This window comes from Aulonocara sp. 'chitande type north' Nkhata Bay, linkage group LG17 (genome assembly GCF_057382095.1).
Source record: "Aulonocara sp. 'chitande type north' Nkhata Bay isolate Kocher_YH1m ecotype deep benthic linkage group LG17, A_spYH_male_GT1.1, whole genome shotgun sequence".
Lineage (NCBI taxonomy): Eukaryota > Metazoa > Chordata > Actinopteri > Cichliformes > Cichlidae > Aulonocara > Aulonocara sp. 'chitande type north' Nkhata Bay.
Genome location: NC_141360.1, coordinates 14864504 through 14888765, shown reverse-complemented (window position 1 = coordinate 14888765; position 24262 = coordinate 14864504). Strand labels below are relative to the sequence as shown.

The following is a 24262-nucleotide window of genomic DNA, read 5'->3' as shown; positions in this document are numbered from 1 at the left end:
GGCTCGAGCCATGTGGGATTGTTTTTTTTAACCAAACTATCCTGAAGACACACAGACAGAAAATGTGGGTCATTTTGTCCATTAGATGCTCAGACACTGTCAACATTACACTGTCTGGGCCCTGCTACCACTGGTAAAACCTTTGACATAGGGCTGCTCGATTATGGCAAAAATGATAATCACGATTATTTTCACTGAAATTGAGATCTCGATTATTTGACGATATTTATTTAACCCTTTAAGACCTACTATAGAACCAAGTCCGCCAGAGCTTATATTATTTTTTTTACATGTTGTAGTGCCATTTGTGGGAGCATTTCAAGTTGCTATACAACTGTTATAGCCCATATTTTAATAATATGTATGCATTAAGTCCATAGTAACTACATTAATTGCAAAAAAGTGCAATAAACTACAAAAAAATTGAAAATCGTTTTTGTTTTGTTTTTTTACATATATTTCTACTTGGAGAAATTTAAGAGGCTTATCCCTCAAAACTTTAAATACAAAAAAGTTGCAAAAAATAGTTTACAACAGGAAATTTATTTTAAGTGTCTTCATAGTTTTATTTTGGAGATACACCAATTTTTATATATACTGCAGGAAAAACGAAAAAACAATCCTATGATGCAAATTTGCAAAGAAAACAGCACGTGCATCAAAATAAACTATTTCCAGCAGTGCAATTCGAGTTCTAAGCATCCCAGCAACTATTCAGAAAAGTCAAACATTACTTATAAAAACTCCAGTATAGGTTTTTAAGGCCTACAAGTAAAAAACTACATTTTCCGCGAAAATGACATCACTTCCGGTTTCGGCCAGGAAATGGCGGACATGTGATAGTTCGCGCTGACGTCTTTTTCAAAGTGGGAAGTGTTACGAACAGCTGATCGGATCGGCAAAGCGTGTTTCTGGAATATTATGTTTTTGTTCCTGCAAGCGCTTTTTATGCAATTTTTGCAAAGCTTTATGTGGAAGGAAACCGTGACTTAGGACAAGCTGATGGCATCAGATGTAAGTACAACTCCTCTGGTTTCATATGCAAAACCAATTATTGCGCTAGCTTACACGGTTCAGGTTCTACAGGGATTTAAAAATAGTTACGCAAAACGGAGCGTGCTGCTCTGACCAGATTTTTTGCGCCACGAACCGGTTTATGCCCGACAATATTTTCACGGACCGGCCTTTAAGGTGTCGCGGATAAATGAGGGAGGGGCTAATAATCGGCTCATTCATTTTTAATGATCGTTGAAAGCCCAGATCGTAATCGTGATTAAAATTCGATTAATTGAGCAGCCCTACTTTGACATGATGTGAAAGTGTCATATGATGTCAAAATTTGTTGTTGCTCTAGTAACACTATGCATTTGTGTTCTCTAATTTGTAACCTTACTTGCAAGTTGCACTTGCAGAGTGCAAACAGTGGATGGAAATTGTTGATGTGGTTACATGGTGGGTTTACCGCTTACCACAGCGGGTTAAAAAACTGAACCCAAGACTGAACATTTTTCAGTTTTAATTAGTGGTGCAACGGATCAAAAATCTCACGGTTCGGTTCGGATCACGGTTTTAAGTCACGGATCGGATCAATTTTCAGATCAGCAAAAAAGAAAAAAAGAAAAAATTTAACATTTACCTATTAACTTTTTAAGTATTTTTTGCCTATTAAAAACATTCAACTCAAGACTTATTCCACGCAATTATATAAAAACAAATTAAGGTGCAAAATAGGGCAGTACAGGGCTTTATATCTACCACTCCGCTGTGATATAATGAGCGGTCACGTAGCTTTCCGTTGACCTGGAGGTCCACCCGTTTGTAGTTGGGCAACAAAAGATGCCTGGGACAGTTCAGCCATAACGTTAAACTTTTCCTGCTCATACATGCCTGGGTACGATCCTGTCACTGAAGTGGACGCGCAACGGGATATCATAGTGTGGCTCAAGCACGTTCATCATAGTTTAAACCCCTTGTTTTGCACAAGGGAATACGGCCTCCCGTCTGCAGCTAAACACTCCAGTAGCTTTTGTAATAGCTTTAGCCCGGTCGGATTGGGCAGCAAAGGGCTGCTTAAATACCGCAAACTCCTCTGCTCCTCCACTTGGACCGCTAGCGCTGACCATAAATATCGCTTGACAGACTGACCACGCGCACCATACACATACCTTTTTTCCTTCTTTTTCGAATCTTCGGATCACGTGCGTGCCGAACCGTGGAGTGGGATCGGTTCGGATTACGGATCAACCGTGATCCGTTGCACCACTAGTTTTAATATATTACACTGCTGTACAGGCTTCTGAAGCATTACACAGTTAAGTTACTTTAGTTATTCTTAACTGTTCTTAACTAAAAGGTTAAGCAGTTATATGTTTACTTAAGATTTCCACTGAAAATCTATTACTTCTAGGCTGGAGGGAGAGCCTTCAGTTTTCAGGCCCCTCTTCTGTGGAACCAGCTTCCAGTTTGGATTCGGGAGACAGACACTATCTCTACTTTTAAGATTAGGCTTAAAACTTTCCTTTTTGCTAAAGCATATAGTTTGGGCTGGATAAGGTGACCCTGAATCCTCCCTTAGTTCTGCTGCAACAGGCATAGGCTGCTGAGAGATTCCCATGATGCATTGAGTTTCTCCTTTTCAGTCACCTTTTTCACTCACTATGTGTCAATAGACCTCTCTGCATTGAATCGTACTTGTTATTAACCTCTGTCTCTCTTCCACAGCATGTCTTCTTTCCTGTCTTCCTTCTCTCACCCCAACCGGTCGCAGCAGATGGCCGCCCCTCCCTGAGACTGGTTCTGCCGGAGGTTTCTTCCTGTTAAAAGGGAGTTTTTCCTTCCCACTGTCGCCAAAGTGCTTGCTCATAGGGGGGTCATTTGATTGTTGGGTTTTTCTCTGATGTATTATCGTTTGGTCTACCTTACAATGTAAAGCGCCTTGAGGCAACTGTTGTTGTGATTTGGCGCTATATAAATAAAATTGAATTGAACTGAATTGAAAAACGCCACGGTGGTTACCTTTGTGTTCATATTTGAGGTATGCTGTGTCACTTGGTATAATATTGCATCGCTACTACTGCACTATAATGCTGATGCTGCTGCGTCAATACAGTTCACACTTTGAAATAGGTAAAGTGTCACTAACGACAGTAACTCTCTGAAGATGAAGGTGAGGTGGTAAATGCCCTTCATTCACTTGTACTTATAACTGCTGCTGCTCAGAAGCTTTATGCTCCAATCATTGTTCTGTATTTTTTTTCCCTATACTCTCAAAAATCTCATTGTCGCAAACTTTATGGAAATACTCTCAGAAATCTCAGATACAATTTTGAGACTATATCTCCCAACTCTATTCCAGGTTCTAAAATATAAAGAAAGGGATTTAAAAATAATTTTGTTTAACGTTGGTTATTTGCCAAGGAGCACAGATACAGAGTGGCCCTTTCTCAGTAACTTACCCAGGGGCCCAGGTAGACAGGGAGGATAGGGTCTTTTCTCTGCTGCAGGAAGAAGATCACCATGAGGGCAAAGGAGTATGAAGGGATGCCACCTTCAGCCTGACAGTCAATGTGACACAACTGTGTGGATAAATACATAAAAGAAAAAAAAAATCTATTTTTGCTTTCAGCAAAACATCAAAGCAAAATTTGGTCCAAACAATACATCATACAGACCAACAGATCATCTGTGTTTGCCATTTGGGCATATAAGTTTTATATTTGCACACAAATGAGGTTGAAAATAACTCTTTTAACAAGAGATTTAAAAAAACAAAAACAAAAACCCACTTCCATTACATCATCATTATTTCTGGTCCGTCAGTTTTCATATCCAAAACATCCACTATATCCTTTGTGCCATTTCATAAACACATTAATTATCAAGTATCATGACACAAAGATACTTTTGCAACATGCTGAGAACTAAACAAAGGACACATGTATTAGGTGTATGCATTCTGAGTGTCCGAAACAGGCTTACCCTTGCCCAGTAGCGGAAGGCCAACACCAGTGAAATCAGTCTGGGCTCCAGTTTAGACAGGGCTGCCAGATGATTGGTCGTAAGACAAGCAACATCATTTCCTGCACTCACTTTACACATCAGACCGCTGTGAAGAAACAGAGGTGGGGGAAGATGACAATTAGCTGGACCAAATTCTAACTGTCATAATGTCTCACTGGCTCATGATCTGAAAAAGAGGTCACATTAAAAAACAAAAAACAATACCAGACTGCAGGCCTCAGTGATTTCCCACACACAGGCTTTATATAGGCTGGGCACTTAATACATTTTGATAATTCACAACTTACTTTAGAATTTTCATATTTATTTTTGTAATATATACAGTGGACATAAACAGTGTATACACTTTTCCCATTCTTAATGTGACCTAGAAGCCTTTACAATTCAACTGAAAAACAAAGTTGTTAGGAAAAAATATATTCAAAAAAATTAAGCTAGTTGCATAAGTGTCCACATCCTTAAACTAATACTGTGATAAATCAAAAGGTGTTACAACAGACTTCCTGGGAACATGCCTGCCATCAATTAAGAGACTCTGATTAACCCCAAATAGAGTTCAGCTGCTGTCCCGATCTTCACTGTTTTCTGCTACAGCAGAAGTCATGGTTTGCTAAGAGCCTAAAAAGCATCAAAGTCTAGCGGTCGAAAGGTATTAGTCAGTTTTTTGTTTTTTAAAAACCACTTACAAAGCATTAGATATATCATATACATCAAAGTGGATAAAAGCAAACAAAAAACTGGTTACAGCTTACAAAGAAATGCATCAACTCTCCAAAAGGCATGAGAGAAAATGTGTTCCAATCTGATAAAAAAAAAAAAAAAAAAAAACACAATTCTGAAAGGTAATTGTGAGTGGGAGGAATGGAAAAACTTCTATCAAAAGTGCATCACAGGCACGGTGAAGCATTGCTTATGATTTGGGATTGCTTTTATTTACCTACAGCTGTGCTTAAAAGCCAGGTACCAATTCTGCCAAGGAGAACAGTCAAATATAGAGTCAAAATTATCTCAGATGCTTGTTGATGGCTACCAAAACCATCTGGTCAAGGTGCAACTTGTTAAAGCGACATTTATCTAAATGTTACTGGGCTGGATGTGTATACAGTGCTGATCCAAAGTTTAAGACCACTTGAAAAATAGCAAGCAAAAAAAAAGTAATTTACTGTATAGTTTGATCTTAACAAGGTTCCAAGTAGACCCTTAACATTCAACAAGAAGAAATGGGAGTGAGCAAAACATTTGTTTTTTAAGCCTCCTAGGACCTGGCATCCACATATGTGGACATCACATTTTGGGTTGTCTAGACCAAAATACTTAATTTTTTTTCTACAAGGGCCTGATATCCACTTACGAGGACATTATACTGCCACTGTTCTATCAAAATTTAAAACGAATGTGGCTCTCATTTTTCTCAGAAACATAAAACTAGGTAAACAAAAAAACAATCTCGTAATTCTTTGGGACCGGATGAATGTAAAAACAATCAGCCCAAATATCAAAGAAAAATTAAAAATGCAAGCCATGAAAGAGTTCGGGTCTTGGGAGATTAAAACAATGCTTGAACTCAAACAGGATGTTTTACAGCTGTTCGAGTTTAGGACCACACCTCCAAAAAACCTGTGATTCTCCTGGAAGAAGTCCCTTGTCCTGCGGGCATTGTGTACTGTAGCATTGTCCTGTTGAAAAACCCAGTCGTAACCACACAGAGGAGGGCCCTCAGTCACGAAAGATGCTCTCTGAAACATCTGGACATAGCCAACAGCCGTTTGACATTCCTGCACCTCCAGAACCCTCAATTGCTCCACTGAAGGAAAAGGCATCCCATTCCATTATGGCCCCCCCTCCACTGTGGTGCATAGAAAACATTGCAAGTGGGATCCATCAGACCATGAAGGTTAATTTTTTTTTTTTCGCATCAAACACTTAAACTTTCTTCCACCTTTAAAAATTCTATGTTTGGTGCTCTCTTGGAAAGTCCAAATGGCCAGTTCTGTGGCGTTCAAGGAGATGAGGTCCCTGAAGACATTTTTTGTTTTTGAAGCCCTTCAGTCTCAGATGCCGTCTGATAGTTATGGGGCTCCAGTCAGCACCAGTAACGCCGGTGCCGACTGCAGCCCCAGTAACGCTGATCGAGGATCGTCCAGTTTCTTCAAGGACAGCCAACAGGATCATCAGGCTCACTGCTGGTGAATTATTTTTTTTTTTTTTTTTTTTTTTGGGGGGGGGGGGGGGGGGGGGGGGGGTCTTCCACCTGATGTTTTTGTTCCATAATCCTCAGGATCATTTAAGACAGCGGTCCCCAACCCCCGGGCCTCGGACCGGTACCGGTCCGTGAGTCGTTTGGTACCGGGCCACGAGAGTTGAGGCTCAGGTATGAAATGTATAGTTTTCAGGGTTTTTATCGGTTTTCAGCATTATTTTGTTATCGTTTACTCTGTTTTCCTTGGTCTTTTCATGTGTGTTATGAATAAATTTTCTTGTTTTCGGTACCGGTACTAGTTTTATTTTGTTGTATTTATTCGCGACACCTTAAAGGTCGGTCCATGAAAATATTGTCGGGCATAAACCGGTCCGTGGCGCAAAAAAGGTTGGGGACCGCTGATTTAAGAAATTCCAAATGACTGTTTTATTGAGCCCCACGTCAGCAGCGATGGCGTGCTGTGAAAGACCCTGCTTATGCAGTTCAACAACCCGACCACATTAGAAAAGTGGAACATTTTTTTTTTGTCTTTGCCATCAGTGACTACCTGACAGACAATGACAATGACTCCATATTTTTGCACAGATTTGGCCATTTAAAGGCATGTGGTCCTAAACTTTTGATCAGGTGTAAAACTGCCTTTTTTAGTTTAAGCGTTTTCAATAAATTGCATGCTCTAAAAATTGTTTTTTTTTATCTCTCTCTCCCATTTCTTCTTGTTGCATGTTGGAGCTCTACTTGGAACCTTGTTAAGACCCAACCATGCAAAATACGATTTGCCATTTTTGAGGTAGTCTTAAACTTTTGATCGGGACTGTATTTAAGCCTGTGTGTATAAAAATTGCATAAAAAGCGCTTGCAGGAACAAAAACATAATATTCCACAACAGGCTTTGCCGATCCGATCAGCTGTTCGTAACACTTCGCACATTGAAACAGGTAGTTCGCATGTCCGCCATTTCCTGCCCAAAACCGGAAGTGACGTCATTTTCGCGGAAAATGTAGTTTTTTTACTTGTAGGCCTTAAAAGCCTATACTGGTGTTTTTATAAGTCATGTTTGACTTTTCTGAATAGTTGCTGGGATGCTTAGAACTCGAATTGCACTGCTGGAAATAGTTTATTTTAATGCACGTGCTGTTTTCTTTGCAAATTTGCATCATAGGATTGTTTTTTTGTTTTTCCTGCAGTATATAAAAATTGCTGTATCTCCAAAATAAAACTATGAAGACACTCAAAATAAATTTCCTGTTGTTGTAAACTATTTTTTGCAACTTTTTTGTATTTAAACTTTTGAGGGATAAACCTCTTAAATTTCTCCAAGTAGAAATATATGTAAAAAAACAAAACAAAAACGATTTTCAATTTTTTTTGTAGTTTATTGAACTTTTTTTTGCAATTAATGTAGTTACTATGGACTTATAGCCCATATTTTAATAATATGTATGCATTAACAGTTGTATTGATGTATAGCAACTTGAAATGTTCCCACAAATGGCACTACAACATGTAAAAAATAATAATAATATAAGCTCTGGCAGACTTGGTTCTACAGTAGGTCTTAAAGGGTTAAATAAATATTGTCAAATAATCGAGATCTCAATTTCAGTGAAAATAATCGTGATTATCATTTTTGCCATAATCGAGCAGCCCTATACTCCCTAGCCTTACATTTAACTTATTCTGTCACTGAAGATAATGCTGTGTCATAGACATACAACATGGAGGGACAAAAAGAGATCCTGCTAATGCTCACCTGCTAACATCCCGACAGAACACGATAGGTACTTTGGCATGGAAGTCTGACTCCACCTCAGAAAACTCGGCTAGGGAGAAAACAATCAATTACTGTTTGTTTTGTTTTTTTAAATGATGGGTTTCAGCCAAATTGAAAACAAAAAATGCAGATGGGGGGGGGGGGGGGGGGGGGGGGACCCGAAACAGCATTCAGCTAATCTGGAGTTATATACAGCTTAATAACCAGCACATCAACTTAATATAAAATGCAACTGAGAAAACTTACGACTGTTTTTGAGGATTTCCAGCACCTGAATTAAGACTTCAGGTTGTGTCATCTGAACAGACATAAGAAAAGGTCACTGCTGTCATTGTGCTTTTGTGTTAAGAGTAAATGGATTGCAAACTATTAGCAGCAGACTTACTGAGGGAGGGTAGGTGACATCAATGTTGATATCACTTGTCTTGAAGGCAAAACGGGTAAGACACGAACCATAGAGACGGAGTGAACAAGCTGGAAACCAAAGAATCAACGTCAGGCAGATCTATAGTCTACGCAGAATAACTCTCACAGAAAGACTGCCAACTGTCAATAAAGATAAAATCAAGGAATTGATTGGATGCGATCACATCATACAACCTGTGAGGTGTTTCTGTATAATGATCTCCATCCTGCTGACCACTGTCTTTCGAATCTCAAAGTCTTCATCTGATATCCCTTGCTGCCTGGCAGTTTCTAGGACAGCGGCATTGACAGCCCACAGCTGAGCAGCAGAAGGAGGTGGCAGGGCACGCAGCTCGTTTTCCTCTTGTTTCTCCTAACATGTCACAAGCAGAATGTGTAAACTATTTTAAAATCTTCCTATCAGTCCACTCAGATAAACACCAGCATATCACAAGTACTTACCATTATGTTTTTTTTGTGTCTCTTTTCCTTGATGTGTTTGTGTGCTCCTTGAATGTTCTCAATGTGCACAGAGCACAGCTTGCATATGTACTGGTAGTTTGGGTACTCAGGGGACTGCTGTAAAAACAAAGACATAGGCAATCAATTTATGTTCTCTACATGTGGGGGATTTGTTATTTGGATCCTCCAGCTTATAATTAAACAGTGGATCTCACCTTGCCATGCTGGGTGGAGATTTAAAAAAAAAAAAAAAAAAAGTGCCCAGTACAAAAAAAACCAAAAACACACATTCTGAAAATGACTCAAGGTAACAGAAGAATGAAATAGCGAAAATTAGGAAGAACAGATCCTGTTATACATCCTGTTTAAAAACTGAATGTTCATATCAAACATTATCAGGGCTTCATAAAAATAAGCTCAGCTTATGTACAGGAAATTCCCATCAGCCAAAACCTTCCGACTACTCTAGAATGTGTTTCAGGCCGTCTTTGCTAAGTATGATCTTAGAGACAGTGAACAGTTTGGGTTTGGTTTGTATTTTAAAGAGGAGCAGCCAATTAGATGAACTGAGGGGCTTCACCATGGTCCAAATGGTAGAAAAATACGATAATGCGTCCAGTTTAAACTGAGCTCAATCTTGAGTTTACTCAGACTTTTCTATTAGAATGAGCCTTTTAGTCTTTTTCCCCCATTTATATGAGACAGAAATGATTAGCCATCAATGATCAGTGCATCAATGTTTAATTAGAATGATCACATTTAGGTTAGCACCAAAAATGAAAATGAGATTTAACACATGATCTGCCTGTGTGCTACTATTTTTTCCCATGTTTAATTTAACTAGACAATTAGATAATTATTATAGTACAGTAGCAATCTGCTTTATAGCTAAATTGTAAGCTGATTTATTCCAATGTAAAGGCAAGACCTTACTGCCAAAATGTCCTCAAGCTTTAGTTAACCCTTTATTTACAGAAGAGCCATTCCATTTGGATATTTTCATTTGTGCTGCTGTTTATGAAAATAAGTGTATCATAAAAATCGATGTATCTCAAAAATAAAGTTATGAACACATTCTAATTAAGATGTGGCTTTTTAAAATTTTTATACATGTGGAAAAATGCAAATTAAAAAAAATTATTGCACTGTCAAGTAATTTAGCAACTCTGGACCTATTACATACATATTATTAAAATTTGGTATACAAAGGTTATACTGAGTGGTTTTCTCACTTTCAGCAGTCGGTAGATGTAGTCTCTGCGGAGACGCTCCTCTGCCTGTCGGAGGCCCAGCTGTTGCTCTGTGAGAGGTCCTTCCTCCACAGTGGGCCTCACCTCTGGGCCCTCTTGCACAGACTGATTCATCAGTGTTGCGGCTTTCAACACTAAAAAAAACAGCAAACACAAAGCACTTTACTGGAGCTCTATTTGATGAAGAAGACTTCTTCATTTCAGGAAAAATGCTTTACAACCCACCTTGGGATTTTTCTTTTGCCAGGGCTCTAGTAGAGCTCCTAGCCTGCTCTGTAAGCCCTTTGTCAGGGGTAACAGGCACTACAGAAGAGCTGCTCTCTTTGTTTGCTGAGGGGCTGCTGTCTGCAGAAAGAGATGTTCTGGACTCAGAAGCCTGTGGCACCAGGTGCTGCTGTAAGCTTGCCCCTTTTCCTTTGCCTCTCTCCCCAGAACCCGTTCTTCCAGTCAGCCTACTCAATCTGGATGGCCGACCTCTTCTCTTGTCCTGGGGAGTATCTGTAGAAGTCTTGCCTTGCCCACGGCTAACCTGGCTGCCTATATTATGTTCATCCTTGGCAGTCGTGCTGTTTTCTTTGCTGCGGCTTGCAGACTTATGACCCTCTCTCTGCACAAGAGTCTCTTTATTTGATTTCTCAGTGGATAAAGCTTTAGCTCCTCTGAGCTGAGACTGTTTGACTGTCTTTACTGGAGTCAAGGACTCATCCATCCCTTTGTTTCTTCTGCTCTTATTCCTGGTGGAGTCAACACCACACTGAAGATGGCCAGGGAGGCAGGCCACCCAAAGTCTAGGAAAAGAAGAAAAAATAAATTGTATCTGCAGTGAAATAATGTGTTGTGCATTGTTTTAACAATTCAGCCGAATGCATATGTAAACTTTGAATGAGTAACTTAGAGAAAAATCTTTAGTTCATAATTGTTAGTTTATTGTTTATTTAAAACTTTTTTTTTTAATAACAGATTTTTTCCCTTTATTTTTTAAAAGAGTTGACTTTGACCCATTAAAAAAGGTAAATAATCAAGTTATAAATAAATAAGGAAGTGTTGAGTTAATTTTGGGTCAGATCTTTACCTTTTACTCTTTTGTTTAAAGGATTTATCATTGTTTAAAAGTAATAAAGATGAGCGGGGGGCGTTACAGAGCAACTTTAACTTTGTCTTTAGAGTTCAAACAGATCATTTTTATTATGCATTGTCCACGCTGAACACAGAAAATCCCAGAGCCAAGTTACCAAGTGAGCACATCAATAAGTTTTTATGAAATCAAACTAAAATATCTTGTGAGCACACTAAACAAAAACTATGACAGATGTGCACATACAGTACAATTTATAAAGCTCGTTTGTAATATTCTCAGTTAAAACAAAAATCGTTTAGCACAGAGATCCACACTGCTGCTAATGATCATTTTCATTCGTCATAAAGCAACAGACCAATTTGTCTATAAAATGCCGAAATTAATCAAACAAAAGTTAGCATCGTAGTTCCAACGTAATCAAACTAGCGTTTTTAGATCAAACACAAATGCCAAATAGACAGTTTACCACCCTGATTGCTTTCCCCCCAGGTCTGTTCCTGGAAATCCACCTCCACTATCGCAGTTGGAGATTAATTTCGTTTTACAGTAAACCACAGGTTGGGGGTTGCAGACATTACTACTCACTGGGGCTTCCGTGTGTTTCAGTTTAGAGAAAAACAAACTTAAACACAACACCGAAAGCTAACACACACAGTTAGCTAAACTTCCGAGCAACAAATAAGGGAGGAAGATGCCATCAGGCAGAGAAAAAAAATGCGTTAAAATAGAATTAACTTAAAAAGCTTACCATTAAAGGTTAACTGTACCGTCTTACGTTATGGGAATGCTTCACGCTTACTTCCTGGGGTTGCTTTGCTCTGCAGAGTACGTTGTTAGCCCTCTCCGTAATGTTACTGAGGTTAGCTGCGATGCCCGGTCGTCCGCCTGAGCTAGCTACGGGAAATAAATAATACTGGTACTCACTTACTACACAGCAGCAAGTCATAAAAAACACAAAGGAGACGCTTAAACCATTGCAACACAACAGAGCACGCACTGACTTACTTTCGAACTCTTAAGTTGATTCGAAATTATTGTTTAGCTATCTCCATGGTTCTGGTCTACATAATGTTTTCAAATCCCACGGCCCTGGTCAAAACAGCAAGCATTGACGCCATGTTAATACATTACCCCGCTGCATTGTGGGAGTGCCAGTGATGATGAAGAGGGGCGTGTTTCGTGCCGCGTTCATGTACTACTAGGAAGGTCCTTGTTTTGTATACAACACCCTTTCTCTCTCTCCCTCTCCCCCCCTCTCTCGCTATACATACATATATATATATATATATATATATATATATATATATATATATATATATATATATATATATATATATATATATATATATACATATATATATATATATATATATATATATATATATATATATATATATTAGTGTCTGGAGAAGCTGTGAAGAGTGTTATGTTGCTTGTAGCATCATTCAGCATGATCAGTTTGGTAGTGGGTCAGTGACATATCCATGGAGGGACACATAGAACTCTACATGCCAGATACCAAATGACTGCTATTTGGTATCTGGATGAAATCCTTGAACCCAGTGTCAAACCCTACATTGGTACACTGAATCTTAGTTTCTCTTGGTGCTTGGCATCACATGGCAAGAGTATGCAAATAGTTTCTGGTGGATCAAGGAATTGATTCCATTTACAGGCACCAAAGCTTGCCTGACCTAATAGAACACCGATAGAACAACTCTGGCACATTGTGTTTAGGTCCATCTCACTCCACCTGGTTACACGTCAGACTGTCCAGGACCTGGTCTAGCTGATGCCCTTGTCCAGACCTGGAAGGAGATCCCAGATCTGGATCCAAGATCTATAAGGAAAAGAAGTGCAATTTGAGTTTCATTATATCTCAGTTTTTCTAAATAATAAAGAAAAGCTGCTGTAGTAAATGAACAAAATCCATCAGCATGACTCTTTGGGTTTAAATTGTAAGAAGTAAGTATGTGAAATAATACCGAAAATGATGATAGATCATAGCTGTCCTGTAATTATAAAACAAAGGTTTTGTTAATTCACAGAAAATGCACGTTTCTTACTTTCCTTCTTTCTTTACTTACAGTGTGACGGTATATCATGAAAAGATTCATTAAATATATATCTATTAGTTAATTGCATGAGTGGCTATGGATTACTATTAGTTTTTGGATGGAAGGCCATTGGGAAGGTCTTCCTCAGTAGGGCTGATTCTGGCATGGAGGGCATGGGATGTGATGGTAAGTAATGTGTGTTACACACAGACACATGCTCATATGGTGGAATAGTATATAATAATGCAGTTTTCCTCTGGATAACTGCCCTTCACTTAAGTACCTAAAGCACAGTGCCCAGCAATTTCCCTTAGAATAGTTATCCCTGAATCAGAAACATATAAATTCTCATTCATCCTCCTCTCAATCATCTGAATTTTTGCTCTGTTTTCAGCAAGAAACACCTAAAGAGTAAATGCTGAACTTATGCTATATTATTTTTGTTGATAGGCCTACGTCATACTTGCCCTAATCCTCCCTCATCAGGTTAGCAGGTTTCTGAGTCAATAATTTGCGCTGCTCTTGGTATAATGCTGGTTACTAATTGCTGAAATGCACTGGCTGGTCTTTATATATAAATTAAAGAACACTGTTAATAGATCACACTGTGATTGCAGCATCACAGTCATTTGCTTTGCTTAATAAACCTGTCCCATAGCCTCTAAAATAAAATAGCTACATTGTATCACAGCCATAGACATCCTACTTCAGGATGTCTGTGGCTAAAATAAAATTCCCTCCATTCATTATCCCAACTGACACAAAGAAAAACACAAAATCACACACACACACACACACACACACACACACACACACACACACACACACACACACACACACACACACATATATATATATATATATATATATATATATATATATATATATATATATATATATATATATATATATATATATGTATGACAAACCTTAATCTTACAGAGCTTTTAATACACTTCTCAGTTCACGCAGTTCATGATCTACACCGAGAGTTCATGAAAATCTGTGTTTTTCATGCAAGGTAACAACTGGGCACGAGTCAGAATTGTAAAATATAGCTATAAATGATAATGATCTGTGTCACTTTGTCAACTTTGTTGGAGGAATGTATGGTCCATTGCTATGAATTATGAAATGGCATTTTTTCCTCTCTTTTCATAAAGGATGATCCCAGTTTATACTAAAAGTGGCGATAAAGCAACTATTTCCTTAGTATTTGGTAGTATTTGGACAATTAGAACTGCTCCAAGGCGCCACACAGATACTTCTGGGTCACTGCTCTCACGGAACCTTCCTGAATAAAACTGGAATGCACCCTAAACTGGGCCTCAGGTCCGTTATTCTGAGACATCAAGACACACTTTCCTCACGAGTTTACAGGCTAAATTGCTAGTTTCTGCTCATACCGAATACAACCGAAGACCAATAAGACTTTTATTTTTGTTAAGCGCTTCCTGCCCAGGAAACGCTGATCGCTGTGTGCAGCTTGAGTGCAGAGGAGGTGCGCAGACTGCTGGTGACTGCGGGGCGGACGGAGAAAGACTGCAGGAGTTTATCTTGGTTCCGCTGGTGGTTTGACTGCAAAGATGTTTCCTGCAGTGCTCACAGTGTTACTGACTTTCTTCAGCCTCGCTGAAAGCAAACAGAAAGACTTTTATACTTTTAAAGTTGTGAATAGCAGGGGTAAGCTGGTATCTCTGGAGAAATATCGGGGTTCGGTAAGTACGACTCACAGCAGCTTAAACTACAGATGTTAGAGCGCAGTTTCTCGGCACGCCAGCCCTTTGCTTGAATGAATGTTGCATGGGAATGTTGGCTTCTTTCTTTCTTTTACTTCTCTCCATGAAATGTTGTTTGTAGATATAACTAACACAGCAGTGATGAGAATCAGTTTGATTGTGGGCTGCTGGTGGGGATGTCCCGTCACGTAGCCCGGATAGCCTACGTGGCAGGCCTGCAGCCCCTGAAGCTGCAGAAAGTGCTGAGATTTCATTCAAACAAGTTACGGATCACCAGACCGCGTTAGCCCTAATCTGTCTGAAGACTTCACTCTATCTTCACTCTATCCGTCATCAGAGGTAACGGAACATACATGAGTTTGGTTTTACCCCAGTTATTACAATAACTGTTGATATACACCTAAATAAAAATAAATAAACGTAATAATGCAACAATGATGTATATTACATATGACAACCTTTATATAAAATGATAATAATAAGACAAACTGCATCTTTTTTGACTTAGCTGTCTTTGACTTTATTTGCTTCCAAATTCTTAATCATGGAGCTTTAAATGATTATTATAGACGGTATCTTTCAAAAAGATATCCTTTTTGTAATAAGGTGAAAGACTCTCTGGATTTTGTTTTAACCATAAACACAAACAGACAAATTAAACTATAAATCTTTCACACACTACAGGTGAATGAACACAGTTTGTACACCACAGAGCTGTAGCGGTGCACTTTTTAAGGAAGAGTTACTGTAACTAGTACAGTGCCTAAATGGGTTGAGTGTACGTAAAGTTCCAATTTACATTTCATGTCAGCAAGGAATAATTAAATGTAAAAGCAAGACTGAAAACTGGTGTTCCATTACACATGAGAACTTTGCTGGACCTGCTGTGCTGCCTTGTAGATTAGAAAAACAACCATTAAGATAAGACACTTGCTCACACACTGACATTCAAAGATGTTCAGTAATACGTACTGGATACCAAAGACAAGCAAAGCTATAGTCTAAAAAGTGAAGCCAGTGGGAAATGCTTTTAAACCTGCATTCTTTTTCAGTGAGTCCAAAAAATGGATGATCTTTGAACCAGTTGAAGACAACAGTAGCACAGCATGATAGTTATTCACTGCATCTCACTTCAAAATGTTATATTCAGTTTCAGTTCAGTTGTATTTATAGTGTTAAATCACAACAAAAGCCACCTCAAGACACTTTATATTACAAGGCAAAGACCATCCAATATTAGAAAAATAACCCTAATAATTAGGGTAAGCACTTCTACATAACATCTGCAGCAGTATAATGTCAAGGACTTGTTTGAACCATTTTCCCTTGATGTCCTTGTGCACATCCCATAGTTGAAAACAGTCGAACAGAGTCACTCTCATTTAATGGGTTATTGTGTTTTCCGTCTCCCCTCCTCCATCCTACCTCACCTCACCTCACCTCACTCTTTTCACACCCTCTTCTCATTCTATATGCATGTGTGTCACACATTATTATTAAGTTATAAAAATAAGATATCGGCACTTTGTGACTTTGTACTTTGTGACTAATAAATCAACACCAGCTGCTTCTTCAGTGAGATCCACATTCTGTGGATGAACTCCCACTCCACTGTCGCAGATTCCAGCATGCTGATTATAGTCCTTGATCATACTGTAGTGTAACTGTGGTTTCTTGTATTTTGTTCGAGTTTTTTGTTTGTTTTGTTTTATTTTAACTAGAGTTGTGCTTTGTGTGATTTTGGGGTGCATTTCTATTTGCTGGTGTTTTCTTGACCTCTCAGGGCCACTGTATAAAAGGCATCAAGGACTGCCAAAACAGCAGCCCTACCAGTAACTTTAATTCAAAAAATGGGAGTCATCCAATGACCCCATACGCTACCTTCTCAGCATTACACCCACTAAGTTTGAAGTTAATCATATTAACTGTCTTTGAGATATGGTACCAGACACATAAAGAGCTTAATTTATTAGAGATGTGGATATTTTCAGTATCCCATGTCATATATGTCAGACTTGCAATTGTATTATCTTGACACCAGATGTCACTAGATGATAAGATTACACACTGCTTTCTCAGGAAGCCATACTTCTGCAGTGATGATCTTCTGTAGTTTAACTGCGAGTTAAAGTATGAAGCTGTGACATGTATTAATGTGTATTAGGATACTTATTAGTCTCTGTATCTGTGAATGGCGTCTGTAACATGTAAAGGCCTAAATCACAGTTATCTGTGGTTCAAATAATTAGTCAATCAGTGGGACGGCCAGACTTCACTTTTGCTTTTTTTGAAGAAGGAGCCTGTCTGTCTGTCTGTACACAGTGGGGCAATATGTGTGTGTGTGTGTGTGTGTGTATATATATAAAAGATGACAGAGGCCTGTAATTTTCATCATAGATATACCTCAACTATGACAGACAAAATGAGAAAAAAATATCCAGAAAATCACATTGTATGATTTTTAAAGAATTTCTTTGCAGATTGTGGTGGAAAATAAGTATTTGGTCAATAATAAAAGTTCATCTCAATACTTTGTTACATACCCTTTGTTTGCAATGACAGAGGCCAAATGTTTTCTGCAAGTCTTCAAGGTTTTCACACACTGTTGCTGCTATTGTGGCTTATTCCTCCGTGTAGATCTCCTCTAGAGCAGCAGTCCCCAACCTTTTTTGCGCGATGGTTTATGTCCGACAATATTTTCACGGACTGCAAGATGTCGTGGATAAATACAACAAAATAAAACCAGTAGCAGTACCAAAAAAAAAAAAATTAATTCTTAACACACGGGAAAACACCCAGGGAAACAGAGTTAACAATAAAAACAATAAAAAACAATGATAAAGACCAAAAAAAACCATAAAAAAAATTCACACCCAAGCCTCAAGTCCGGAACCAAACAACTCATGGTCCGGTACTGGTCCGTGGCCCAAGGGTTGGGGTCCGCTGCTCTAGATCAGTCATGTTTTAGGGCTGTGGCTGGGGAGTCTTTGTCTGGCCTGTGAGCCTTCTAGGACTGGGCGATATATCAAGTTTAAAAAAAAAAAAATCGATATATTTTCGTACGAGATATAAGATGTGACAATATCGTTTATATCGATATAGTATATGTTATGTTATAATTATACTCGTGGAGTCGCAAGTTTGCCTTTCTTTCGTCCACTTTTGTCTCTCTGCAACGTTACTCGGCCTCGCCTCTCCTTCACTGAACACAACTCCCCCCTCCCCCATCGCTTCACCTGCAGGCAACGGCAAGCTGGACACGGCAAATCTCCGTTAACGAGTTACCGCGGATCGCCCCGTGTGTGAGGCTGGACGGCGTCAACGTGTTAGCGAGCTAACCGCGCTAACGACATGCATGGCCTAAAATCCTTTCATTTTCTGTATGTATGAATTCTGGTTGTGCCTACTGACCGCGAACCGATTTTATGTGGTACACGGCGCTCAGCAATCTGTCAAGAAATGTTTTAGTTCCACTTTGGAAAGCTACGGAGCTGCACCGCTTGATGGATTGTCGGAGCAGTAGGCTACCGTATTCCGGAGCCTCGCGGAGTGATACGTACTGTGCTTCAACGTAATATTACCGTATTGTGTGTGTATAAGCACCATAAATGGCACCTGTTAAGAGACACGGTTACAAAGCAGATTTCAAACTCCAGGCTGTCAGTCACGCAGTACAACTTGGGAAAAGAGCAGCTGTGAAATCTGTCTTTGTTATGCTCAGCGTCTTTTAGTTTACATTTTGACTGCACAATTGTGAGCTTTTTGTTATGCACAAAAACATCATTGTTTTCTTTTATTTATGGAGCATTATTATATAATAAATGCTGATAATTTATTTTTGAGTAATTTCTTCATGTACATCTACGCTGTATGTTAATAAAAGTGCCTGTGTGACATCTGGGACACAGCTTTGACTAAGAACTCTCTTTTTGTTCTTACCTTATGGCTTAAAAAAATATCGAGATATATATTGTATATCGCCATCCAGCTAAAAAATATCAAGATATGAATTTTGGGTCATATCGCCCAGCCCTAGTGCCTTCTCCACTTTGCTGTCCATCTTCACTGTCACAGTGCAATAAAGACAAAAATAGTCTAAAAAGAGACAACTAAACAAACAATTTTACATCAGATATGGTCTCAGTGAAAGTAACCGTTATTTAACATAAATTAATGAAAAAATATCCATATCTGTTTCAGTTATAGCAGGTGGCCTCTTCACTGAATGTGTCATCCTCAGCAGCCTTGTAAAATTGGTCAATGGCAACCTTTAACTAACACATATAGCTTTATAGATCCAACATATACTGTACAGTGGGGTGATTCAATCCAGTGGTTGCCAACTTTATGTGAACTACATGCAAATAAAACTGCAAGTAGTTCATTTAATTATGCATGTTTAAAGAAACATATATACTGACACATATTAAGCTAGGAAAGCTTTTGTGGTGTTTTTACAGTGTTTTCTGGTGGCTTTAGGTTTCCCTGGTGGTAAACGTAGCTAGTGAATGTGGCTTCACTGAGGAACACTACAATCAACTGCAGCAGCTCCAGCGGGACTTTGGTCCATATCACTTCAATGTGCTAGCCTTCCCCTGTAACCAATTTGGACAGCAGGAGCCTGGCAGTGACAAGGAGATTGACAGCTTTGTGCGCAGAGTCTACGCAGTCTCCTTTCCTCTGTTCAGCAAAATTGCTGTTGTTGGCACTGGAGCCAACAATGTCTACAAGTACCTTCTTGGTGAGTAACTGCCTCTTTGGGGGGGGGTTATGAGAGAGCAGTCGTGTGCGGTGTAGAAAAAAGAGAGGGGAAAAATAGAAACCTTTGAAGCAAAACTTAAAACAAATAATGTTTTTTTTAAAAGGTTACAAGCTTACACGAACCTGTTATTCATACATCTATGTCATTTAATCTTTTACAGAGGCATCTGGAAAGGAGCCTGACTGGAATTTCTGGAAGTATCTAATTGACGTTAACGGCAAAGTGGTGGATGCATGGGGACCAAAAGTCTCTGTCAAAGAAATTCGCCCTAAAATTGCTGAAATGGTGCGGCAAATAATCTTGAAGAAGAAAGAAGAGCTTTAACACATTTCGCTTCAAGACTCTACTTAATGTTAATACCACAGGGAAACTGTGGCAGGTTTGAGCAGAAAACGAGTCACTGCTTTGGTAACATTACACTAAAGCCATGGCTTATTCATTTGTGTTAAGGAAGTAAAACGATTTGTGGTAGGTCTTGTTTGTAGCTATAAATAATTTTTTAAAAAGGTGGCGCTACAGGAAATAGAAGATCAAATACACTGGGGATTGAGGCAATATAAGGTGTGATCAAGCAGCAACCCTCAGGCCAAAGAAAGGTTCCAAACATTCCTTAAATAGCTACACGAAGCTGGCTCCAAAATGCGTCAGTACTTTTGGCTCGCATGTCTAAAAATCCTTGCAGTATTAAAAAGCACACACTGGAATAAAAATTGTATTTGGCCTCTAATGATACCTATGCTAATTTAAGTCTCACAACCTTCTCTCAGTGTTTGTGGTGTTGGAGTTTATCCAAATTGATCAGCTACAACTGTACTTCTTTACTTGATCGTCTTAGTAAGATTCAAAGCTCCCAAATGTGTTATGGAAATTTTGATCCTTCTGACACCTAAGTTTAAGTGTACTGTAACAGAAAATTTAATTTCTCTTGAATCTGTACTAAATTTTCCACAATTTCATTGTAATTTCTTTCCTCTACTTACATTTTATTGTTCTTATTGTCATTCTTCCCATGCTTTGCTCTGGTTATATTTAGAGTTCCTTCAGTTGTCCAAGCCAGTAGTGTTAAATAGTACATGGTCTCTTCTTTTCTGTTCAGCAAATGATTTAATTGGCATATGAATAATTGATCAGTAGTTACAAGACAAATGTCTATATTATTAATTAAATGTTAAGCAAAAATGAACAAAAATATTTTTGTCGGTTCATTTAAAATGTTTGGACCCCAGATTGATTGGATGGCGGAAGTAGTGGACCTCCAGCTATTTTAATAGGGGACCCCTGAGATAGTCTATATAATTATTAAATTGAAACAATTATTTGGGTTTAACATAAGGAAATGTTAGTTAGTGACCGATTAGCCTAGTGACCTTTCCGTGTTTCTCATAATAAACCATTTCAGTGCCTCATCTTCAGCTGCAGGTCTAAACATCCTTCAGTTCAGTTCAATGCAGTTAGAGCAGTAAGGCAAGGCAAGGCAAGTTTTTTTGTATAGCACAATTCAACAACAAGGTGATTCAAAGTGCTTTACAGAGACATTAGAAACAAGAACAAATAAAAAGCATGATTTAAAATTGATTAAAACAAGCAAATAAACTAACTAACTAATTAACAAACAAACAAACAAACAAAACAGTATATAAAATCAAAACAGATAAAATCAGAACAGTAGATAAAATCAGTAGTTAAATGTAAGTTTTGAAATTTAAGCTTAAAGTGTGGATTTGGTGCTTTATTCAAATGCAGCTGAGAACAGGTGAGTCTTCAACCTGGATTTAAATAAACTGAGTGTTTCAGCTGATCTGAGGCTTTCTGGGAGTTTGTTCCAGATATAAGGAGCATAAAAGCTGAATGCAGCTTCTCCGTGTCTGGTTCTGACTCTGGGAACTGATAAAAGACCGGATCCAGATGACCTGAGGGATCTGGATGGTTCATACTGGGTCAGGAGGTCATTGATGTATTTTGGTCCTAAACCATTCAGAGCTTTATAGGCCAGCATCAGAACTTTAAAGTCTATCCTCTGACGGACAGGCAGCCAGTGTAAGGACCTCAGAGCTGGACTGATGTGGTCCACTTTTTTGGTCTTAGTGAGGACTCGAGCAGCAGAGTTCTGAATGAGCTGTAGTTGTCTGACTGATTTTTTAGGTAGACCTGTAAAGATGCTGTTACAGTAATCAAGCCTACTAAAGATGAATGCATGGACTAGTTTTTCCAGGTCCTGTTGAGACATCAGATCTTTTATCCTTGATATATTCTTGAGGTGATAGTAAGCTGATTTTGTTAGTCTTAATGTGTTTTTCTAAGTTTAGGTCTGCATCCATCACTACACCCAAATTTCTCGCCTGGTTTGTGGTTTTTAGATGTATAGATTGAAGTTCTCTGGTGACCTGTAATCGTTTTTCTTTGGCGCCAAAGACTATTACCTCAGTTTTGTTTTTGTTTAGCTGGAGAAAATTGTGGCACAACCAGTCATTGATTTCCTCAATGCATTTACCAAGAGCCTGTACAGGGCCTCGGTCTCCTGGTGACATTGTGATATATATTTGTGTGTCATCTGCATAGCTGTGATAGTTTATTTTGTTGTTGTTTATAATCTGTGCCAGTGGGAGCATGTAGATGTTAAACAGAAGGGGTCCCAAGATGGAACCTTGGGGAACTCCACATGTGATACTTGTCTGCTCAGATGTGAAGTTACCTATTGATACAAAGTATTTCCTGTTTTCTACGTATGTTTTGAACCAGTTTAGTACAGTTCCTGAAAGACCTGTCCAGTTCTCCAGTCGTTTGAGTAATATGTTGTGGTCAACTGTATCAAATGCTGCACTGAGATCCAGTAAAACTAGGACTGACATTTTTCCACTGTCTGTATTCAGACATATGTCATTAAACACTTTGGTCAGAGCGGTTTCAGTGCTGTGGTTCTGTCTAAAACCTGACTGGAAGGCATCGTAGCAATTATTCTGTTTTAAGAAGTAACTGAGCTGTTGAGAAACTGCTTTTTCAATGATCTTACTTAAAAACGGGAGATTTGAGATCGGCCTGTAGTTGTTCATTTGTGTCTTGTCAAGATTGTCCTTTTTCAGTATAGGTTTGATTACAGCAGTTTTTAGTGATTCTGGAAACACACCTGATAATAAAGAAAAGTTGACGATCTGTAACAGGTCTGACTCTAAAGTCTTTGAGACCTTTTTGAAAAAACTTGTTGGCAGGACATCTAAACAGCAGGAGGAGGAGTTCAGTTTACCTAAGATGTCCTCCAGGTCTTTGCTGTTAATAGGTTGAAACTGTTTCATGGTGTTTAAACAGTTTTTTGGTGGACACAGTACATATCCTGGATCTGCTGTTGATGTACCAATTGCTTGTCTAATTTTTTGGATTTTTTCAGTGAAGAATTTGGCAAAGTCATTGCAGGCCATGGTCGAATGAAGTTCAGCTGCCACTGACACAGGAGGGTTTGTTAGCCTGTCAACTGTAGAAAATAAGACTCGAGCATTATGGCTGTTTTTAGTGATGAAACAAAAACAAATAAAAAGCATGATTTAAAACTGATTAAAACAAGCAAACAAACTAACTAATTTACAAACAAACAAAACAGTATATAAAATCAAAACAGATAAAATCAGAACAGTAGATAAAATCAGTAGTTAAATGTAAGTTTTGAAATTTAAGCTTAAAAGTGTGGATTTGGTGCTTTATTCAAATGCAGCTGAGAACAGGTGAGTCTTCAACCTGGATTTAAATAAACTGAGTGTTTCAGCTGATCTGAGGCTTTCTGGGAGTTTGTTCCAGATATAAGGAGCATAAAAGCTGAATGCAGCTTCCCCGTGTCTGGTTCTGACTCTGGGAACTGATAAAAAACCGGATCCAGATGACCTGAGGGGTCTGGAAGGTTCATACTGGGTCAGGAGGTCACTGATGTATTTTGGTCCTAAACCATTCAGAGCTTTATAGACCACCATCAGGACTTTAAAGTCTATCCTCTGATGGACAGGCAGCCAGTGTAAAGACCTCAGAGCTGGACTGATGTGGTCCACTTTTTTGGTCTTAGTGAGGACTCGAGCAGCAGAGTTCTGAATGAGCTGTAGTTGTCTGACTGATTTTTTTAGGTAGACCTGTAAAGATGCTGTTACAGTAATCAAGCCTACTAAAGATGAATGCATGGACTAGTTTTTCCAGGTCCTGTTGAGACATCAGATCTTTTATCCTTGAAATATTCTTGAGGTAATAGTAAGCTGATTTTGTTATTGTCTTAATGTGTTTTTCTAAGTTTAGGTCTGCATCCATCACTACACCCAAATTTCTCACCTGGTTTGTGGTTTTTAGATGTATAGATTGAAGTTCTCTGGTGACCTGTAATCGTTTTTCTTTGGCACCAAAGACTATTACCTCAGTTTTGTTTTTGTTTAGCTGGAGAAAATTGTGGCACAACCAGTCATTAATTTCCTCGATGCATTTACCAAGAGCCTGTACAGGGCCTTGGTCTCCTGGTGACATTGTGATATATATTTGTGTGTCATC

The 24262-nt window shown here is 38.7% G+C and overlaps 2 protein-coding genes across 4 annotated transcripts in view; one reads left to right on the top strand and one right to left on the bottom strand.

The window, feature by feature from the left end:
• Positions 1-12347, bottom strand: part of tut4 (terminal uridylyl transferase 4) — a 43952-nt gene extending 31605 nt beyond the window's left edge. For 2 of the 3 annotated variants that reach the window (XM_086270205.1, XM_086270207.1), the window contains exons 1-11: positions 12195-12347; positions 11938-12083; positions 10337-10899; positions 10094-10245; positions 8862-8978; positions 8595-8772; positions 8380-8468; positions 8241-8292; positions 7974-8043; positions 3979-4105; positions 3456-3575 (exon numbers count right to left, since the gene is read on the bottom strand). In XM_086270205.1, coding sequence (XP_086126331.1) covers positions 3456-3575; positions 3979-4105; positions 7974-8043; positions 8241-8292; positions 8380-8468; positions 8595-8772; positions 8862-8978; positions 10094-10245; positions 10337-10820 — 1389 coding nt within the window. In that variant the 5' untranslated portion in view covers positions 10821-10899; positions 11938-12083; positions 12195-12347. The remainder of the gene's footprint in view (positions 1-3455; positions 3576-3978; positions 4106-7973; positions 8044-8240; positions 8293-8379; positions 8469-8594; positions 8773-8861; positions 8979-10093; positions 10246-10336; positions 10900-11937; positions 12084-12194) is intronic. The other variant, XM_086270206.1, reaches the window with a different exon arrangement.
• Positions 12348-14741: 2394 nt separating this feature from the next.
• gpx7 (glutathione peroxidase 7) lies at positions 14742-21761 on the top strand. Its single transcript, XM_086269193.1, has 3 exons — positions 14742-14964; positions 19465-19726; positions 19908-21761. Exons 1-3 carry the CDS (start codon positions 14833-14835, stop codon positions 20069-20071), a joined length of 558 nt encoding a protein of 185 aa, XP_086125319.1. The 5' UTR covers positions 14742-14832; the 3' UTR covers positions 20072-21761.
• The last annotated feature ends 2501 nt before the right edge of the window (positions 21762-24262 follow it).

Coding starts and splice junctions, on each gene's coding strand:
- gpx7 (XM_086269193.1), top strand. CDS start 14,833: ATGTTTCCTGCAGTGCTCACAGTGTTACTGACTTTCTTCAGCCTCGCT. Junction 14,965..19,464: donor TGGAGAAATATCGGGGTTCG/GTAAGTACGACT, acceptor TGGTGGCTTTAG/GTTTCCCTGGTGGTAAACGT. Junction 19,727..19,907: donor TGTCTACAAGTACCTTCTTG/GTGAGTAACTGC, acceptor AATCTTTTACAG/AGGCATCTGGAAAGGAGCCT.